Source organism: Martes martes (genome assembly GCF_963455335.1).
Source record: "Martes martes genome assembly, chromosome: 7".
Taxonomy (NCBI): Eukaryota; Metazoa; Chordata; class Mammalia; order Carnivora; family Mustelidae; genus Martes; species Martes martes.
Window position 1 is genome coordinate 105,469,860 of NC_137894.1, and position 15,684 is coordinate 105,485,543.

The 15,684-nt window shown below is 32.7% G+C and overlaps 2 protein-coding genes across 2 annotated transcripts in view; one reads left to right on the top strand and one right to left on the bottom strand.

The window, feature by feature from the left end:
- LRRC9 (leucine rich repeat containing 9) overlaps nt 1-7,924 on the top strand; it is a gene marked incomplete at both ends in the record, with an annotated part of 100,909 nt that extends 92,985 nt beyond the window's left edge. Inside the window, 4 exons of the mRNA XM_080808574.1 lie at nt 1,058-1,198; nt 3,541-3,685; nt 6,956-7,124; nt 7,885-7,924. Of these exons, the coding sequence (XP_080664700.1) occupies nt 1,058-1,198; nt 3,541-3,685; nt 6,956-7,124; nt 7,885-7,924 (495 nt within the window). The remainder of the gene's footprint in view (nt 1-1,057; nt 1,199-3,540; nt 3,686-6,955; nt 7,125-7,884) is intronic.
- Nucleotides 1-15,684, bottom strand: part of RTN1 (reticulon 1) — a gene marked incomplete at its 5' end in the record, with an annotated part of 387,521 nt that overhangs the window by 352,694 nt on the left and 19,143 nt on the right. The window lies entirely within an intron of this gene.

Here is a 15,684-nt window from a genome sequence, read left to right on the forward strand (position 1 = left end):
TATCACCTCACACCAGTCAGAACGGCTAAAATTAACAAGACAGGAAACAACAAACGTTGGCAAAGATATGGAGAAGGGGGAACCCTTTTACATTGTTGATGGGAATGCAAGCTGGTACAGTCACTCTGGAAAGTAATATGGAGGTTTCTCAAGACGTTAAAAATAGAGCTACCCTGAGCTGGCAATTATACTACTGGATATTTACCCCAAAGATACAATGTAGTGATCTGAAGAGGCACCTGCACCCCAATGTTTATACCAGCAATGTGCACAATAGCCAAAGGTTGGAAAGAGCTGAGATGTTCTGATGGATGGATAAAGAAGAGGCAATGTGTGTGTTTGTGTGTGTGTGTATGTATTTATGTGTGTGTGTATATATATATATATTCTGTGTGTATATGTACACAAAGAAATATTACTCATCCATCAGAAAGGATAAAAATCTTACCATTTACATCAACATGGATGGAACTGGAGGGTATTACAGTGAGTGAGATAAGTCTATCAGAGAAAATCAATTATCTTATTGTTTCACTCATATGAGGAACATAAGAAACAGTGCAGAGGATCATAGGGGAAGGAAGGGAAAACTGAATGGGAAGAAATCAGAGAGGGAGACAAACCATGAGAGACTCTTAACTATGGAAAAGAAACTGAGGGTTGCTGGAGGGGAGGGTTGCTGGAGGGGAGACAACAACTTCTGACTTGTCCAGAAGTCACATGATATGACGAGCACTGGGTGTATACACAACTGATGAATTACTGAACTCTACCTCTATAATTAATGATATACTATATGTTGGCTAATTGAATTTAAATTAAAAATAATAATTAAAAAAACCCAAAACTAAATTTACAAAGTTTGAATCTTCATTTAGTATAATAGGGAATTAAGAAAACTTTAAAAAGGGAGATCATATTTGTATTGTCTATTATAACGAATTAGCTGCCACCTGTCATTTTTACTACCTGTGTTAAATTTCCTTCTCTATAAAAGTGAATCTTTGAAATAAAAGTTTTCTTAAAGTAATAAGTTGTTATGTGTAACTTTATTCAGATTTGCAGAAAAACATTACATCGCCACGTGCTCATATTTCGGCTGCCTAACTTGCAGATGTTAGATGGAATTCCTGTGAATTCAGATGATAGAGCTAAAGCTGAATTTCACTTCTCTGAACTCCAAGCAAAGAAAACTTCGGTAATACTTCTATTATCTATACTTTTCCTTTTAAAATACATAATTATTAGTAAATTAAAACCAATTTACCAGGTAAATCTGGGCTATGATGTTTTCGTAGATTATTATAGTATCTGTTTTAGTCATTACTATCAAAAACACCTTGACCTGGTGAATAGAGCACATCTACACACGTAGGAGCTCCAGGGAAGCTCCTTTTTCTAGTAATGTAATTCAGCATTAAGAAAATTATTTAAAATCTGTGTGCCTCTTGCTCAATATCTGAGATAATGCTAGAGGGTAAGAATCTATAACATATCACTTCTATAAACCAAAACTAAATCTTTCAGTTTAGCAGCTAGGAAGGGAAGGAAGGAATTCTGACCTCAACTCTCCAGACTATGTAGTTCATCTAACAAGGGAGATGTGCGCTTCTTTCCTTGTTGGCCAGAAAAATTGCACCTCTTACCTACAAACTCTAACAAGATATCTGACCATGACATGAAAGAGATTAGAGACAGAAGGCGCAAAAGCATATCATTAGGAAATTCTGTCCTTGACCACAAAGATTCTTCATGACCATCCTCCACAAAGACTAAACACAGAAAAGCTATGGTTTTTTGAACAAAGAGGTAACCTTATTAGAGACGTGCCTTTGCAAGGTTTGAGAAAGAAGAGGCTGGAAGCAGGGAAACCAGTTAAGAGGCTTTTAGAATAACCCAAGAGGGAGATTATGAAGACCTAAACTGGGGTGGGACAGTAAGAAGGTAAGTGAACCTCTAATGTAAGTGAAAGCCAGAGAGCAAGGACATCAGTCAGTGAACAAAGATTACTTTTAAAATGCATACTGAAAAGAAAAGAGGTGAGACTACTACTGTAGATGCTTTCACCTAACTCAGTGGATACCCAACACTCTCCATCCCTTTTGTAAAACAAACTAATTCCCAGAGCACACTGGACATTTGATACTATATATACTCAAATTTTAGCTGTTGAGTATTTCACTAAAGGGTTTGCTTCTTGGCTAGTCTTTTCTATTTTTCATATAGTAAATTTGGATTTTTCCCATTACTATGCTATGGTATAATAATGCGTCTTGAGTGAATCTAAACACATATTCTTGCCTTTTGAATCAGTGCCTTATATAAGAACTTAATTATTTTTCTACTTATTCTATTTGTAAGCATTTTATTAAAAACTATTTTTTAATTCATCTGTACAGGGTTAATAAAATAAAGGGGATATTTTGAAGTCTATATTTTAGAGAAATCTATTTTAAGATTCAATAATAATGCTTATTTTCATGGCTAGAACAAAACTGAGCCATTATTTCTTTTAGCTATTCAGGAGACACAAAAACAGAAACCTTTCCAAGTTTATCAGTTCAGTCTAATTTATTTTTCTTTCAATTACTGCTGTTCTTTCTTTTTTAACAGCAAGTAAAGAGGGAATAAATGAACTCTAAAGTTGTCCTTTAAACCAGAACATTTTGGTGCTTTGGTTTCAGAAGAAAGTTGGACAATATTCTAGATTAGTAATGGGAAGAAATTCCTACAAACGAATTAGGGAATTTGGGATTGACCAGCTTTAGTAACAGGCTTGATACTTTAGTGCTCATTACAAAGCTGCATTCTTGGTAACACTTACTGAAACAGGGAAATCGATCATTTTACACGAATGGCAAAAGCCTGTATCCCTAAATAAGTTGAATATATTCCAAATTCAGTATATTCATATTTTTAAAAGTATAAACAAGGTCAGTCTTAATGAAGACAGAGCAAGCATAAACCTCTAGGGAAACCAAGCGTCTCCAAGCTAAAATACTTCTCTCCTCTGTTCGCTGACTCCTGAAATTCTTTTAAAAGCCTCTTAATCCTCAACTAACTTAAAATGTAAACACTGCTTAGAGAGTTAGCACATTCATTAAAAGTGATTATTATAAGATGCTTTCCTTAGTCCCCATTTATTTAGTTGTTTGTTTTTGAAAAACTAATTAGCTGCAAGGCACTTGATGAGGTAATGTGAGGAATATAAAGATGTGGAAGGTATGACTCTAGAAACTCCCACTCAGTAAAAAAGAGACAAAGGGGGAAAAGCTTAATTCTCATTTTCTGCACTTAACTTGTTAAGATCCTTTGGAAGGGAGAAGTGCCATCACACTACTGATGAGTACAATACAGTCTGAAAAGACAAAACAAAAGTTTCTGAGGGAGGTTAAGGGTTCAAAAGACTTTTACAGTTTAGACATAACTCCTGACCTAAAGAATTTTAGATTATCAAATGGAGCTTATGGTAAGAACTAAATCTGTTGATCTGAGTTTTGGAGGTGAGGTGTTCTTAACTGTTTTTCTTTTATTATGTAGTGTATTCCCGTTACCAATTCTCCAATGGATGGTGGATCATTTGGCCAAGTGAAAGCTCCTCCCATAAAGATAACAAATGTAATTCTGCCTGGTGCATTTAGCCATTACCTGGGATCTGACTTCACTTTAACTCCCGAAGTTGAAGGTATTTTGGCAGTTTCAAAGTAAATGTAAAAGCAAACAAACAAAACACTTCATCTGAAACCGAAATCTCACTCTGACTTCTAATATTACTTAAAATTGTATTTTTAAATTAACATTTCCTATAATTGCATGTTTGTTCAATTTTTTTAGAGTTAAAAGTATAATTTTATTTAGATGTTTCTTGTACATAATCTATAGTAAGAGATACAAACAGATAAAAGTTGTTTAACAGGAGGTGTGGTTTTTTAAAATACCACTTTAAATTTAATTTACAACAGCATTGGTAATACCAGGTGACAGATACTCTGATTTATAAAACAAAAATTACTTGCTACTCTGGCTGATACATTCCCAGTTTTTAATGGATTAAAATGTATCATGTATTCCAGCTGCAAATTATTACAAAACTTTCACAACCTAGCCACTTGGTGGCTCAGAAAAGATTTTGGTATTCTAAAATTTACTGAAATAAAAATGTTAATTTTCTAACCATATACTATCACTAAAGAAAAACATTAGTGTACCAAATCTCATGGTTTGAGGTTAACAATGGAAAACCAAATCACATTATGTTTGTGTAGCTAATGTGTGGTACCAAGTAACCTTCTCATCCCCTCTGTCTAATCTATGATATGAGAAAAAAGCTTATAAAAAAGTAATCTAAAATACACATGGAGGGGGGACTGAGGGTAATTTAAAATAACCTTACAATATATAACTACTACTTTAAAATGTAAAATCCATAGATATGAAATATGCTTTTAAATGTTTTTCTCCATTCGTTTTGGTAAATAACTTTTGAAAATGAAAACAAAATTCAAAATACTCACTTGTCCCTTTTCATGTAATAGCACAGTAGAAAAAGTCTGGATTTAATTTTAGAATAAATCAAATTTCCTGAGAAAAATACTGCAAAAATAATCTAAATTGAATTTTAGTCCTTTTCCATTTGTTTAAAGGCCATGCAACACATTAGTGCAAAATCGTTCATGTCAGAAAATCAAGTCAAAAATAACTTGTTGATTAAACTACAGGAAGACAACAAATAATTAATAGGCTTATGAATATTTGTGAATAAAATGCCAGTAATTCTATTGTAGTAAGATATAAATAGAAGAAATCCTGACATGGATAGTAGCTTTATGTGTTCTCTTCATCTTGAGAACAGAAGGGACATAAAAAACAAGGAAGTGTTACCAAATAGAAGTTCTAGAATTATACAAGTAATTCCTAATCAAAAAGTAACAATAAAAACAAAATACTTTAATGGAGACAAAATCAGACTACAAATGGTAAAAGTCCCAAGAATAATGCTAACAAAGTAGGCCTTTCTGCAAAAAAGAAAAGGGGGAGAAATCAAAGAAAGAAATGTAAAAGTCCATTAGTAACCACCACTTATATTCAATAAAATTATGGTGACCGCCTCCAAGAAACGGAAACTCAGAAGCATGTGCCCAAACACCCATACAGTTGAAAAGACTCAGGTAACCTGATAGAAGCAGCATGGTCTCAGGAAGGGGATGCAGACCATAGGCTTTTCAAAGTTTAAAAATCTATGTGACTAAAAACCAGTGATGGGCTTTATCCAATGACAGCCCACAAGCCAAATCAATGTCCACTAGGGGACACATGCACACGATTTGGGGGCGCTGCTCAAGTTCTCAGGAGGACTCATTAACAAAAGTCCATTGGTCATGGTCCTGCTTAGACGACTCCCATGAACCAGACAACTCTGTCTTGAGCTAAAGACACCTTCATCATGACTGAGAGTCACAAATAACTGCCATCTGTTTGAAATGCTATATGTAGGTAAGAATCCCTAGTAAGTGAAGTAGCTTAGTATATTTGTGAAGTCATATCTGTAATCGAAGCCTGGGGACATTTATTGATTCTGAACAAGCAGTTACCCTTCATCCAAAAATTACAAGAGCAAAGCTGCTATCCTTGAGGTTTGTTCAAGTTTCATGTGGTCATTCTGACTTTAGAGTCTCTAGTATTTTGGGGTTTTGCTGAACCACTGATACGTTTTTAAGTAAACATCTGTTCATGTGAACTTTGTGATACTTGCACAATTATTTCCTGAATTATTTATTTTCAAAGCTTTTGTTTGACTTAATGTATTTCATAGCATATGAAACCAATTCATTACTATGTCCTTCTAAAAGTAGAAAGTCAAATGTTTAAAAATATCTGTGACAACAGATTCTTGGGTACAAAGAGAAGATCAGACTTTATCCTTGAAACCACAAATAAACCATGAAGCTAAAACTAGAGAAGAGTTTCAAGAGGTAGAGCTCTATAGAGCGAGTACATTAAAAGGACAAGGTATGGAAAGGATTCCTTTTATTAACACATTTTAATTCAGGCTTAGATTAAACCTATTCCCATATTCCAGATCTTCGCTGGTTATCTTTTTGGCAAATCTGGGGATAGCTACTCCTCTGATGGCTCACATCTTCCCTTCCTTATAACATCCCACTTTGCATGGGGCCACTGCTGGACAATAAAATTTAACATCACAGTAATTATAGAATGATCTATAATTAGAACCTACTAAAAATAGTAGAGTGCTCTGTGTGATTATTTTTAAAGGAAACTTGGGTAAAAGAAACCCAAAATAACTTAATTTGTTAAGATGTTATCTTTTGTTTAACTTATTTTTCATACTTCTACATACATATGGCATTAAGATTTTAGTCACAGTGAGAATTTTTATGCTTTTGTCCAGTAGATATAACTGTCAGTAAAATTGGACATCACAAATTATTAGCCTCCTTAACAGTACAATGTTATTTATCTTCAGGAATGTCATCAATATCTTCTCTTTTTTTTTGGCAGTAGTTCAACCTTGGATTCATCTCCATCATGTCCTTTTCAGATATCTGTCTTCAGAATTTGTTGTGTGACTATTTTTTAGGGTTTTCTTGAAAAGTCCTATACTCTGTCTCCTATTTTTGGACTATGTCGCCACAGTTTTTGTTCTGAAAATTATGGTCATCTTATCTCTACATTTATTATAGCACACAGCTCTAGCTATTTATATTTTTTAAAAAATTACCAAGAAACAATCAAGTAGATTCACTAACTCAGAGAAATTTAAGCAGCATTAAGTGCTAGAAATCTACTCCAATTTTATATTTTTACTTAAAATGTTTTAATTCATGTTATGAAATATGTACAGCACACATTCAGTTGAAGGGCAACCAAAATTTATTACTTAATTCATTTTATTACTTAGTGGTTCTCATTGTTTCACAATTCTTAATTTCAGACAAAAAAAACAAGAATGCAGGCATTCTGACAAATAATCCTCGGAGCATCCATGCAGAAATAGCTTTTCGGCAACTCAGAGGAACAAATCTCTCTCCGTCTCTTTTATCACATCAGAGTATGGCATCTCCAACTGCACAAATGTACCAGAGCAACCCAGATGAGGGAAGGTAAAACTGTTGTTTTAATATAATTTCTCATCATTAAAAAAATCCCCAAATTTGCTAGTCATGTATAAAAATGGGAAATATTGTTATATACTGTTATTTATTTACTGAGAGCTGGAAAAAGCTGTCAGATAGCATAAGGCTGCTTCTCCCACATTCACCAAACTTTCCCAAAGTCCTGTGTAGAAATGGCTGTCAAGGTAGAATAGTTCTCACCTAAAGCTTATATGAGAGAACACTGAAATAAACACATAATTGCACTCTCCCAAGTCACTTCTCATTAAATATGCAAAGCAGTTCACTTATATTTTGAACAACAGATAAATTCAATTCTGAAATCACAAAGACCAAGAATTTTGTAAATTCTTCAAGCCTCTCCTCTGGTCTGGACCCAAGCCCTAGAGGCCAGCTCAGTGCCTAAGAACCTATTACTTCTCATTAAGAATCCACACTGTTGCTCAACATCTGTCCACCAGATTTCCAGTTCCTACCTGTCTCCTGGCTTCTTTGTAGCCAAGCTCCAATTCATCTCTTAATGACTTCAGCAGCACATAGGTAGACCTGCTGACTTCCCTGCTAAGTCCTCAGGATAACCTGGTTTTTAGATGTCCAAGAATAGGGTCATTCTCTATTGTACTGTCTTTTTGAAATTGAACACATATAAAATACAGAAATTATTTACTGCAGAATTACCTTAAATTAGCTGATCCATTAAGAAAATAAGTCATAATTATTTGACTCATAAATATTTTATTTCCAACAGAATTCCTGGCAGCCAGTTTCCCAGATCAAATCGAATGTAACTGCCTAGAGAAATGAATATACACACCAAGAAACCTATTTCTGTTTAGCAGTTGTACAAAAACTAGAAGGCAGTGTCAGTGAAAAAAAAATCTAAGACAATCATGTTACTTATTTTACTGGAGCACTTCAGTTCCATATGAAGATAATCTCTATCACCCTAGTTGAATTTTATTTAATATCACCTCTCTTAAACTTTCATTATGGTTATCTTACTTAATTCATTTGAATTTCTGTATTAGAAAAATCATGAACCATTATATCATATAATTTGAAAAGATAGAAGTGACATAAAACAAAGTCCAGAGAATCAAATATTTAGTCCTGGTATTGGAAGCATTTAGTTACGAAATCTAATTAATGGCCTGTCACGTGAAGACACTAAGAAAATGTAATTCTAGTAAATAAGCATATCTTATTTGTTGAATATTTACTTATTTGGAGTTACCTAAAACTAAAGCATGCATTTCTTATCAAACACAACTATTACTAAAGCAAGTTGACCTCTGTTCATTGAACTACAAATTACTTTTTTAGGACTATTATTGGGCTTAAACCGGATCTGCCCTATTGTTTAGTGATGCAAATTATGGGCATCAGAAGTACTTCCTAAAGTTGGCTAACTGTCAGTGCAACCAGGCATTCATGCTCTAAGAATAAAAAAGTACTATTTCAAATATAAAATTTGTTAACTGTACCCATATTAATATAATTTTACAAACAATTTTAAGCTAAAAAGAACACATGTTCAAATTGAGTGGACACATGTAAATTTGAAACCCTTAATTATATTTCACTGGAATAATTTTTCTAAAATATTATGCTATATAGTCCTAGGACAGATCACAAATAAGTCAAACATGGTTTTGAATTTCATTGTTTTATTAAATACAGTGCTTTAAATTAATGACTAACTTGCCAACCATATTTTAATATAAGTGGGCTCTGATTCATGAGCCCATTTTCCAAGTATTGGTTCAACACTGCATGTAGTTTTCATACTATTTTAGATGTTCCTTATATGAAAATAAAGTTTTACTAAAATATTTGTATTTTATAATCTATCTGGAAATAGGCTTAAAGATATTTTGGAAACTAATTCCACTGTGTATGCAACAACTTGTATCTTTTCTTCTTTAAATGCTATATGCTTGTGATGTAATCATGTAATATTTAAAATTTCAAACCTAATACAGATTGATTTTATACTTCTTAATGTGTGGTTTTTAAACAACTATTACTCTTAGGTGAAAATAAGATCCTTTGTTTAAAAAAACAACTATGCAGTTCTTAAGATGTCCAGAAGATGTCTTTGTTGCCCTTTAGTTTTGACAACTGCTTTCCTCACAACTGCTTTCCTGATGAGTGTCTGCTCTTCTCTATTAGTAACTTGGTATCATCGACTTTTTTTCTTAGATGATTTTGTGTAAATTAAACACTGAATATCTGTTGCTTTTGTAATAACAGTTGTCTTTTAAAATAATAAACCGGATGGGAAAAATAAGTATAATTGGCTTTCACTAGAGAAAAGGAATTTTCACGAATTAGGAAAGTATAAAGCAGGAAAAACATTAAGTCACTATTCAGCATCCACTTAACATTCAGCATATTTTCTTGCAGCCATTTTTCCTATGTATTTGTTATACATTTGAGATTTATCATTTGATTTTTATGTACTATGTATTGTTAAATTCTGAGATATCTTACTATTTCTATTATATATATATATTTTTTTAAGATTTTATTTATTTATTTGACAGACAGAGATCCCAAGTAGGCAGAGAGGCAGGCAGAGAGAGAGGGGGAAACAGGCCTCTGCTGAGCAGAGAGCCCAATGTGGGGCTCGATCCCAGGACCCTGGGATCACGACCCGAGCCGAAGGCAGAGGCTTTAACTGAGCCACCCAGGTGCCCTATTATAGATTCTTAATTACATCTGAATTTCTTGTTAAAAGTAAATTTATAATATATAATTTTTTTTTTTTTTTAAACAGGGGAAAGGAGAGGAGGGGCAGAGAGAGAATCTTAAGCAGGCTTCATGCTTAGCTTGGAACCCCATGCGGGGATTCAATCTCACAGGTTATGAGATCATAACCTGAACCAAAATCAAGGGTCAGACGCTTAACTGACTGAGCCACCCAGGTGCCCCAGTAATATATAATTTGATAGTAACACTAAAAATAATACAAATTTGTACCTAGACATTGCTAGGTACTATACAGAAAATAGACATAGATCCAATCTTTAGAACATTTTGATATAAATACGTGATAAATAATTTCATAAAAAGCAATGAGGGGGATGATTACTAACATAATTTACACAGTTCTCAATTTTTTTCTGCCATGAGAGCAAATGTCAATGACATGATAGATAACACACTCCATTCCCCTAAGAATGCCTAGATGGGTTAAGCCATTGGTTATGTGCAGTTCATAAAGCAATAGTTTTAGCTTCATTTCTTTCCTGTTCAACAAAACAACAATTACTCTTAGGTGAAAATGAGATCCTTTGTTTAAAAGGATTGAATTGAACATGTAATTGGACATGAGGGATGTTTTTATAGGAGTTGCTATAGATCTGCCCTAAATTATTCAAGTAAATGATTCACAAACAGAGGAATTTCATAGTTACAAATTATTTATAACATACTTCACAACAGATTATGGCAAAACAGGAAGTAATACTTTAAATTTACAAACCACTAGCCCATATTTTACATGGTTTATCTTAATAACCCACTCTATGAAGTAGATATGACATATACTGTCTCCATTTATAGATAAAGAAACTTGCTTAAGGAAAAGATATACCAAATTCTGGGTTTTTTCCAACTCCGAATTCATTACTTTGTCAATTTCTACACTTGATCTTAGCCAAAAGGCCGAGAAGCGATACTTTGTCAATTTCTACAAGTGAATTGACATTTGACTATTACTAATGTGCTGTGTAATCAGCTCTTATAGAGCCCTAATGTATGTAAAAACTGTAAACTATTTATTCATTCTCTTCTAGTGTATTTAGCTTAGAGAAAATGCATAATTTCTACAGTAAAATTAGTTCTTTGCTCCTAGCAAATGTCTTGATAGATTTATTTTATATGCATAAGTCATATGCATGAATATATGACTTGTTTTAAATTAAAAACAATTCCACAAACAACCTGGAAAGCTAAAAATTAGGGTACTTTATAGATTAGGAGCCTAAAATGCTGAACTGAATATAGATGATATCAAAGTGATCTTCCGATATCTATATATGAATGATTATAATAATTATTCAATAATAATTTTATTATTTACTTCTATTTTTATAGTTCTACACTTCTCTGATTAATGGCACAAAATTAACTATGGTTGTGAATGTATTTTTGCCTAGAATAATTAGTGTGTACTGTGTGTATACATTTGCAGGCCCCCATGGCCAGTTTTAAAATAATCCTTATATTTAAGTAAAATGCCATTTCACTATTTATTCATATCTTTCATACATTATAAGAAGTGTTTGTTTTAAAACATTAGATCTTATTGTTAAACATGCTTTAGACTCTTAGCTTCAATTAAATGTTACTTACATAAAAAGAAGTAAATTATTTATAGTTCTGTAAGAGTAGAAATAAGCACTTATGGCCAAGTTCTGTTGGTTGTTCAATGAATCTGATCAAATCAATCCTTTTTATAAGACAGAAACTGGCTGGTTTTTTAGATTCCCCTGGTATAATATGATTTTCTGGGTGACCTCCAAGTGCCTGCCTGCTTTTCTTATTCATCTCTCTGCACTTGCCTTCATTATTGAAATGTTTTTTAAGATTTTTGTTATTTTTTTAAGTAATCTCTACACCCAATGTGGGGCTCGAACTTACAGCCCCAAGATCAAGAGTTGCATGCTCTACCAAGTAAGCCAACCAGGTGCCCCTATTGAATTATTTTTAAAGAAAAACTCATACAAATTACAATTTTAGTTCACAGTTGCCTTTAAGAACTAGTAATGTAGCAGGAACACCATTATTTTTTTAGTAATATTTTACTTCTAGAAGTTTTTATTTTTATATCCATTTATGTTTTTATATTCATAAAAATATGAATTATAATATTCCTTATTACTCTTTTTCCTTAATTGATGAATAAAAATGTTTTATAAGCTGGGTGCTCGGGTGGCTCGGTTGGTTAAGTATCTGACTCTTGGTTTTGGCTCAGGTCATGATCTCAGGGTTGTGAGATCAAGCCTGTGTCAGCCTCTGTGCTGGGCATGGAGCCTGCTTAACATTCTCCCTCTTCTTCTCCCTCTGGCCCCCCTTCTCCCTCCCTCTTTAAAAAAAAGAAGTTTTGCAAACTACTGAAAAGACATTTCTCAAACCAAATTTGTTCATTTTTTAAAAAATCTTAAAATTTTGTTTTGGTGAGGGTTTTTCCTTACAACTAAGATAAAATGAATGATTTTATAGCCAAAACACGAAATGCTGTAACCTGAAAATAGAATATTCAAAGGAACTCAGAAGTGAATTAGCTTTGGAAGTGGTAATTATCTGAAATCAAATTATTGATCATTTATGTTTTATTTATTAGGCCTTTTCTTAACTATATGGTCTCTTAAGGATATCAAAAGCCAATTCATCAACATCATCATTTTCCATATAAAACACATGTGATTCTGAAATGCTAAGTTTAAATTTGTAGTTAGAATAGATTTCTTATATTGTATCATTAAAAATAAAAGTATTTCCATAGGCTCTGAGTAAAATTCGAATTAACTTACAAATGTTTAAATATATTTCACGCCAGAAGAGTTACATTAGTTAAACATTACAAAGAGGGGAAAAGGGTTACTTACTATTTTTGTAAACTCTTTTTGGTTACATTTATTTTTAAATAAAAAATCTGTATTTTAAATAGAAAAAAATAAGATCAAGTGGTTTTAAAGCTGTAGATTTTATCATGGACCTGCATATTTTACATCTTGCTTATTACTGTAAAACATTTTTTTCTAGAAAATGTTTTAGATAATTTTAGCTGTTTGGCTTTACTATTTGTTTCATCTTTACTTATAACATAACGCCCCCTCTCCCACCTCTCCCCTCCCCAAAAGGTTTTGAAAGTATGTCTCTCAAAGAACAACCAAAAGAGGCTAATCTGTAAAAAATATCAATAACATTTTTAAGTTTCCAATTATTTCTTATTTCTTCCCATCAGTTTGGCTGAGAACGGGTATTTACAAACACCGGTAGCCTACTTTCTTATGTTCTTTCACTTTTTTATGAAGTGCTTTAAAAGGGTTCAATCAACCTTAATGGTGCATTTTTAGTTAAGGAAATAGAATAGGGAGAAGTCAATTTGAGCTCCCAGATGAACAAGTGTCTTGAGAAAGAATAGGCATAAATGGGTTTAGAAAGCAGAGAGAGTAGGAAGTAAAATGCAGTGAGCAGAGCACTCAGAGAAGCCAGATACAATGGAAAGAGCAAAATACTGCAGAGCTTTTTAAGCTACATACAATTGGAACAATGGACTTGATCCAGCCATCTATGTTAAACTGTTAAAAGGTGAAAAGGAAGCTGGAATTCTATAAAGAGTGTTGAGGAACAGTAGAATGAAGAGCTTTAAGTCAAAAGAGAATGAATGCAATCATTCAATAGGATGGAAATGAAGTCAAAATTGGCATATTTCTCTGGTTAATTGACCTTGTGAAGGACTCTGTTCAGTTTTAGGTATGAAGCCATTATTAGCAACAAAATAGTCTTTAAATTGCCACCTTTGGAGTTTTTAAGCAACAACATAGTGTACGTCTATGAATTTCATACATACATACCATATACACATAAACATGCAAGTAAAAATACAACACATAGGTCTCATATAATTTTAAGAATTTAATATTATAGTCTACAGAAATCAGTACACTATATATGTCAAACTTCCCATTCTTCAAGAACAAAAAAGGTTAATTTAGAGTCAGTGGCAAAGATGCAAGCGTACAATTATAAAACCTTAAAAAAGAAAACTAATCTAAAATAACACATATAACTCATAGAATAGAATACTGTGGCATGCCTGAATGGCTTAATCATTTTTTAATTAGCTGGCAGTCAATCAGAAGATATTTTTTTCACATTTTGGGAAAACTTTTATTGAATGCAATGATACACTTCCCTGGGGGGGAGGGGGGAATGATACACTTCCCTGCTTTAGTAACTAGAATAAATAAAATTTTATTTTCCATGATTTATAGTGCCTCGGGGTTATAGTTGTGCGTGATTTACAATTTTATAGAAATATACCTGAAGAAAGTATATAGAATGTGTCCTGTAATGTTTTGAATGAAGGTATATCTATGGAAACACATCTAAAACATTTATAAATAGAAGCTGAGTAAGACTAAAGTCCAAACATTTATTAATGTTAACAGGTTGGGCTATTAACTTTCAAAAAGAATGAGAATGTTAGCCATTTAATCATCATCCTTTTTTCTGTTATTAAATGCTTTAAATATTTATTCTCTTTAGACTTAGTATTAACTGACAAATATTGACATTATCAAGGATTTAAACAAGAGTTAAAACAGACTTCAGCAACAGTGAAGATTTCCTAGTGTCACAGAACTGTTTCAATATAATGCTAATTCCAGGGTTTTTTGGGTTTTTTTTTCAGTGCATTCTAAGAAAATAAGAGGAGAAACATGTACTTAAAACATGAATATTTCAGTTAACTTCAACATTTAGAAAAGAAATAATCAAAAACAGTTATTAAGGATAATAAAGGCCATACTTAATTTTAAAAGAGCTTTATTCTCATGGGGGAAACAAAAAATGAAAAAAATTAGTTTTTGCTGGAAAACACTTTTCTAACTCAAAAAGTAGTTTTTTCTAATATTAGATCCTGCATACTTTTTGATTACTTTCAATTATATTCAAGAGATCAAAAAAGAATACTATTATGAGCCTAGATGAGAAAAATCAAGTGAAAACAAAGCAGAATATAGGTATCTAAAGTAATTTTATTCATATTTGGTTATAAATAAGTTTACCTCCCGTACTGGATCTTAAACATTTAAGTTATTTTACGTTGAGATCAGTTATTAATATATATACTGTTTTGTTTCCCACCGAATTTTATAATTTTATTTATTATATTTATCATGAGTCTTTCCATGATATTTGGAGGGAAAAGAACAAAAATGATTAGCTGATGGTGTAAGATTATAAAAATATATTAAAAATTTATGGACTTGTAAGTTTTTAAAAATTGATACTATTCCTTTGATATATATCACTTTTTCGTCTGTATGTGTGATCAAGCTTACCACAGCTAACTGGCCTGTATATTATTATTTTTTAAAGATTTTAATTTATTTATCTGAGAAGGGGAGAGAGAATATATGCACACAAGTAGGGGGGCAGGTAGAGGCAGAGGGAGAAGGAGAAGCAGACTCTCCACTGAGCAGGAAGCTCGCCATGGGACTCGATCCCTGGACCCCAAGATCATGACTAGTGCCAAAGGCAGATGCTTAACCAACTGAGCCACCCAGGCACCCCTAAATGGTATATATTAAAGAGGTAAGCACATGAATAATGTTTTGGCAGAGAATAGAGGATACACAAGTAACAAAAAGAATGACATAAATCAAAGAGCTGTCCTCCCACATAGAAGATTGCTTCTATTTCATAACATTATACCCTTAATGTTCTTTTACACTTATAAAAGAAGTATACCTCACCATCTGGGAGACCAAAAACTCAATTATATTCCATTATCAAATCTTCAATATCAGTA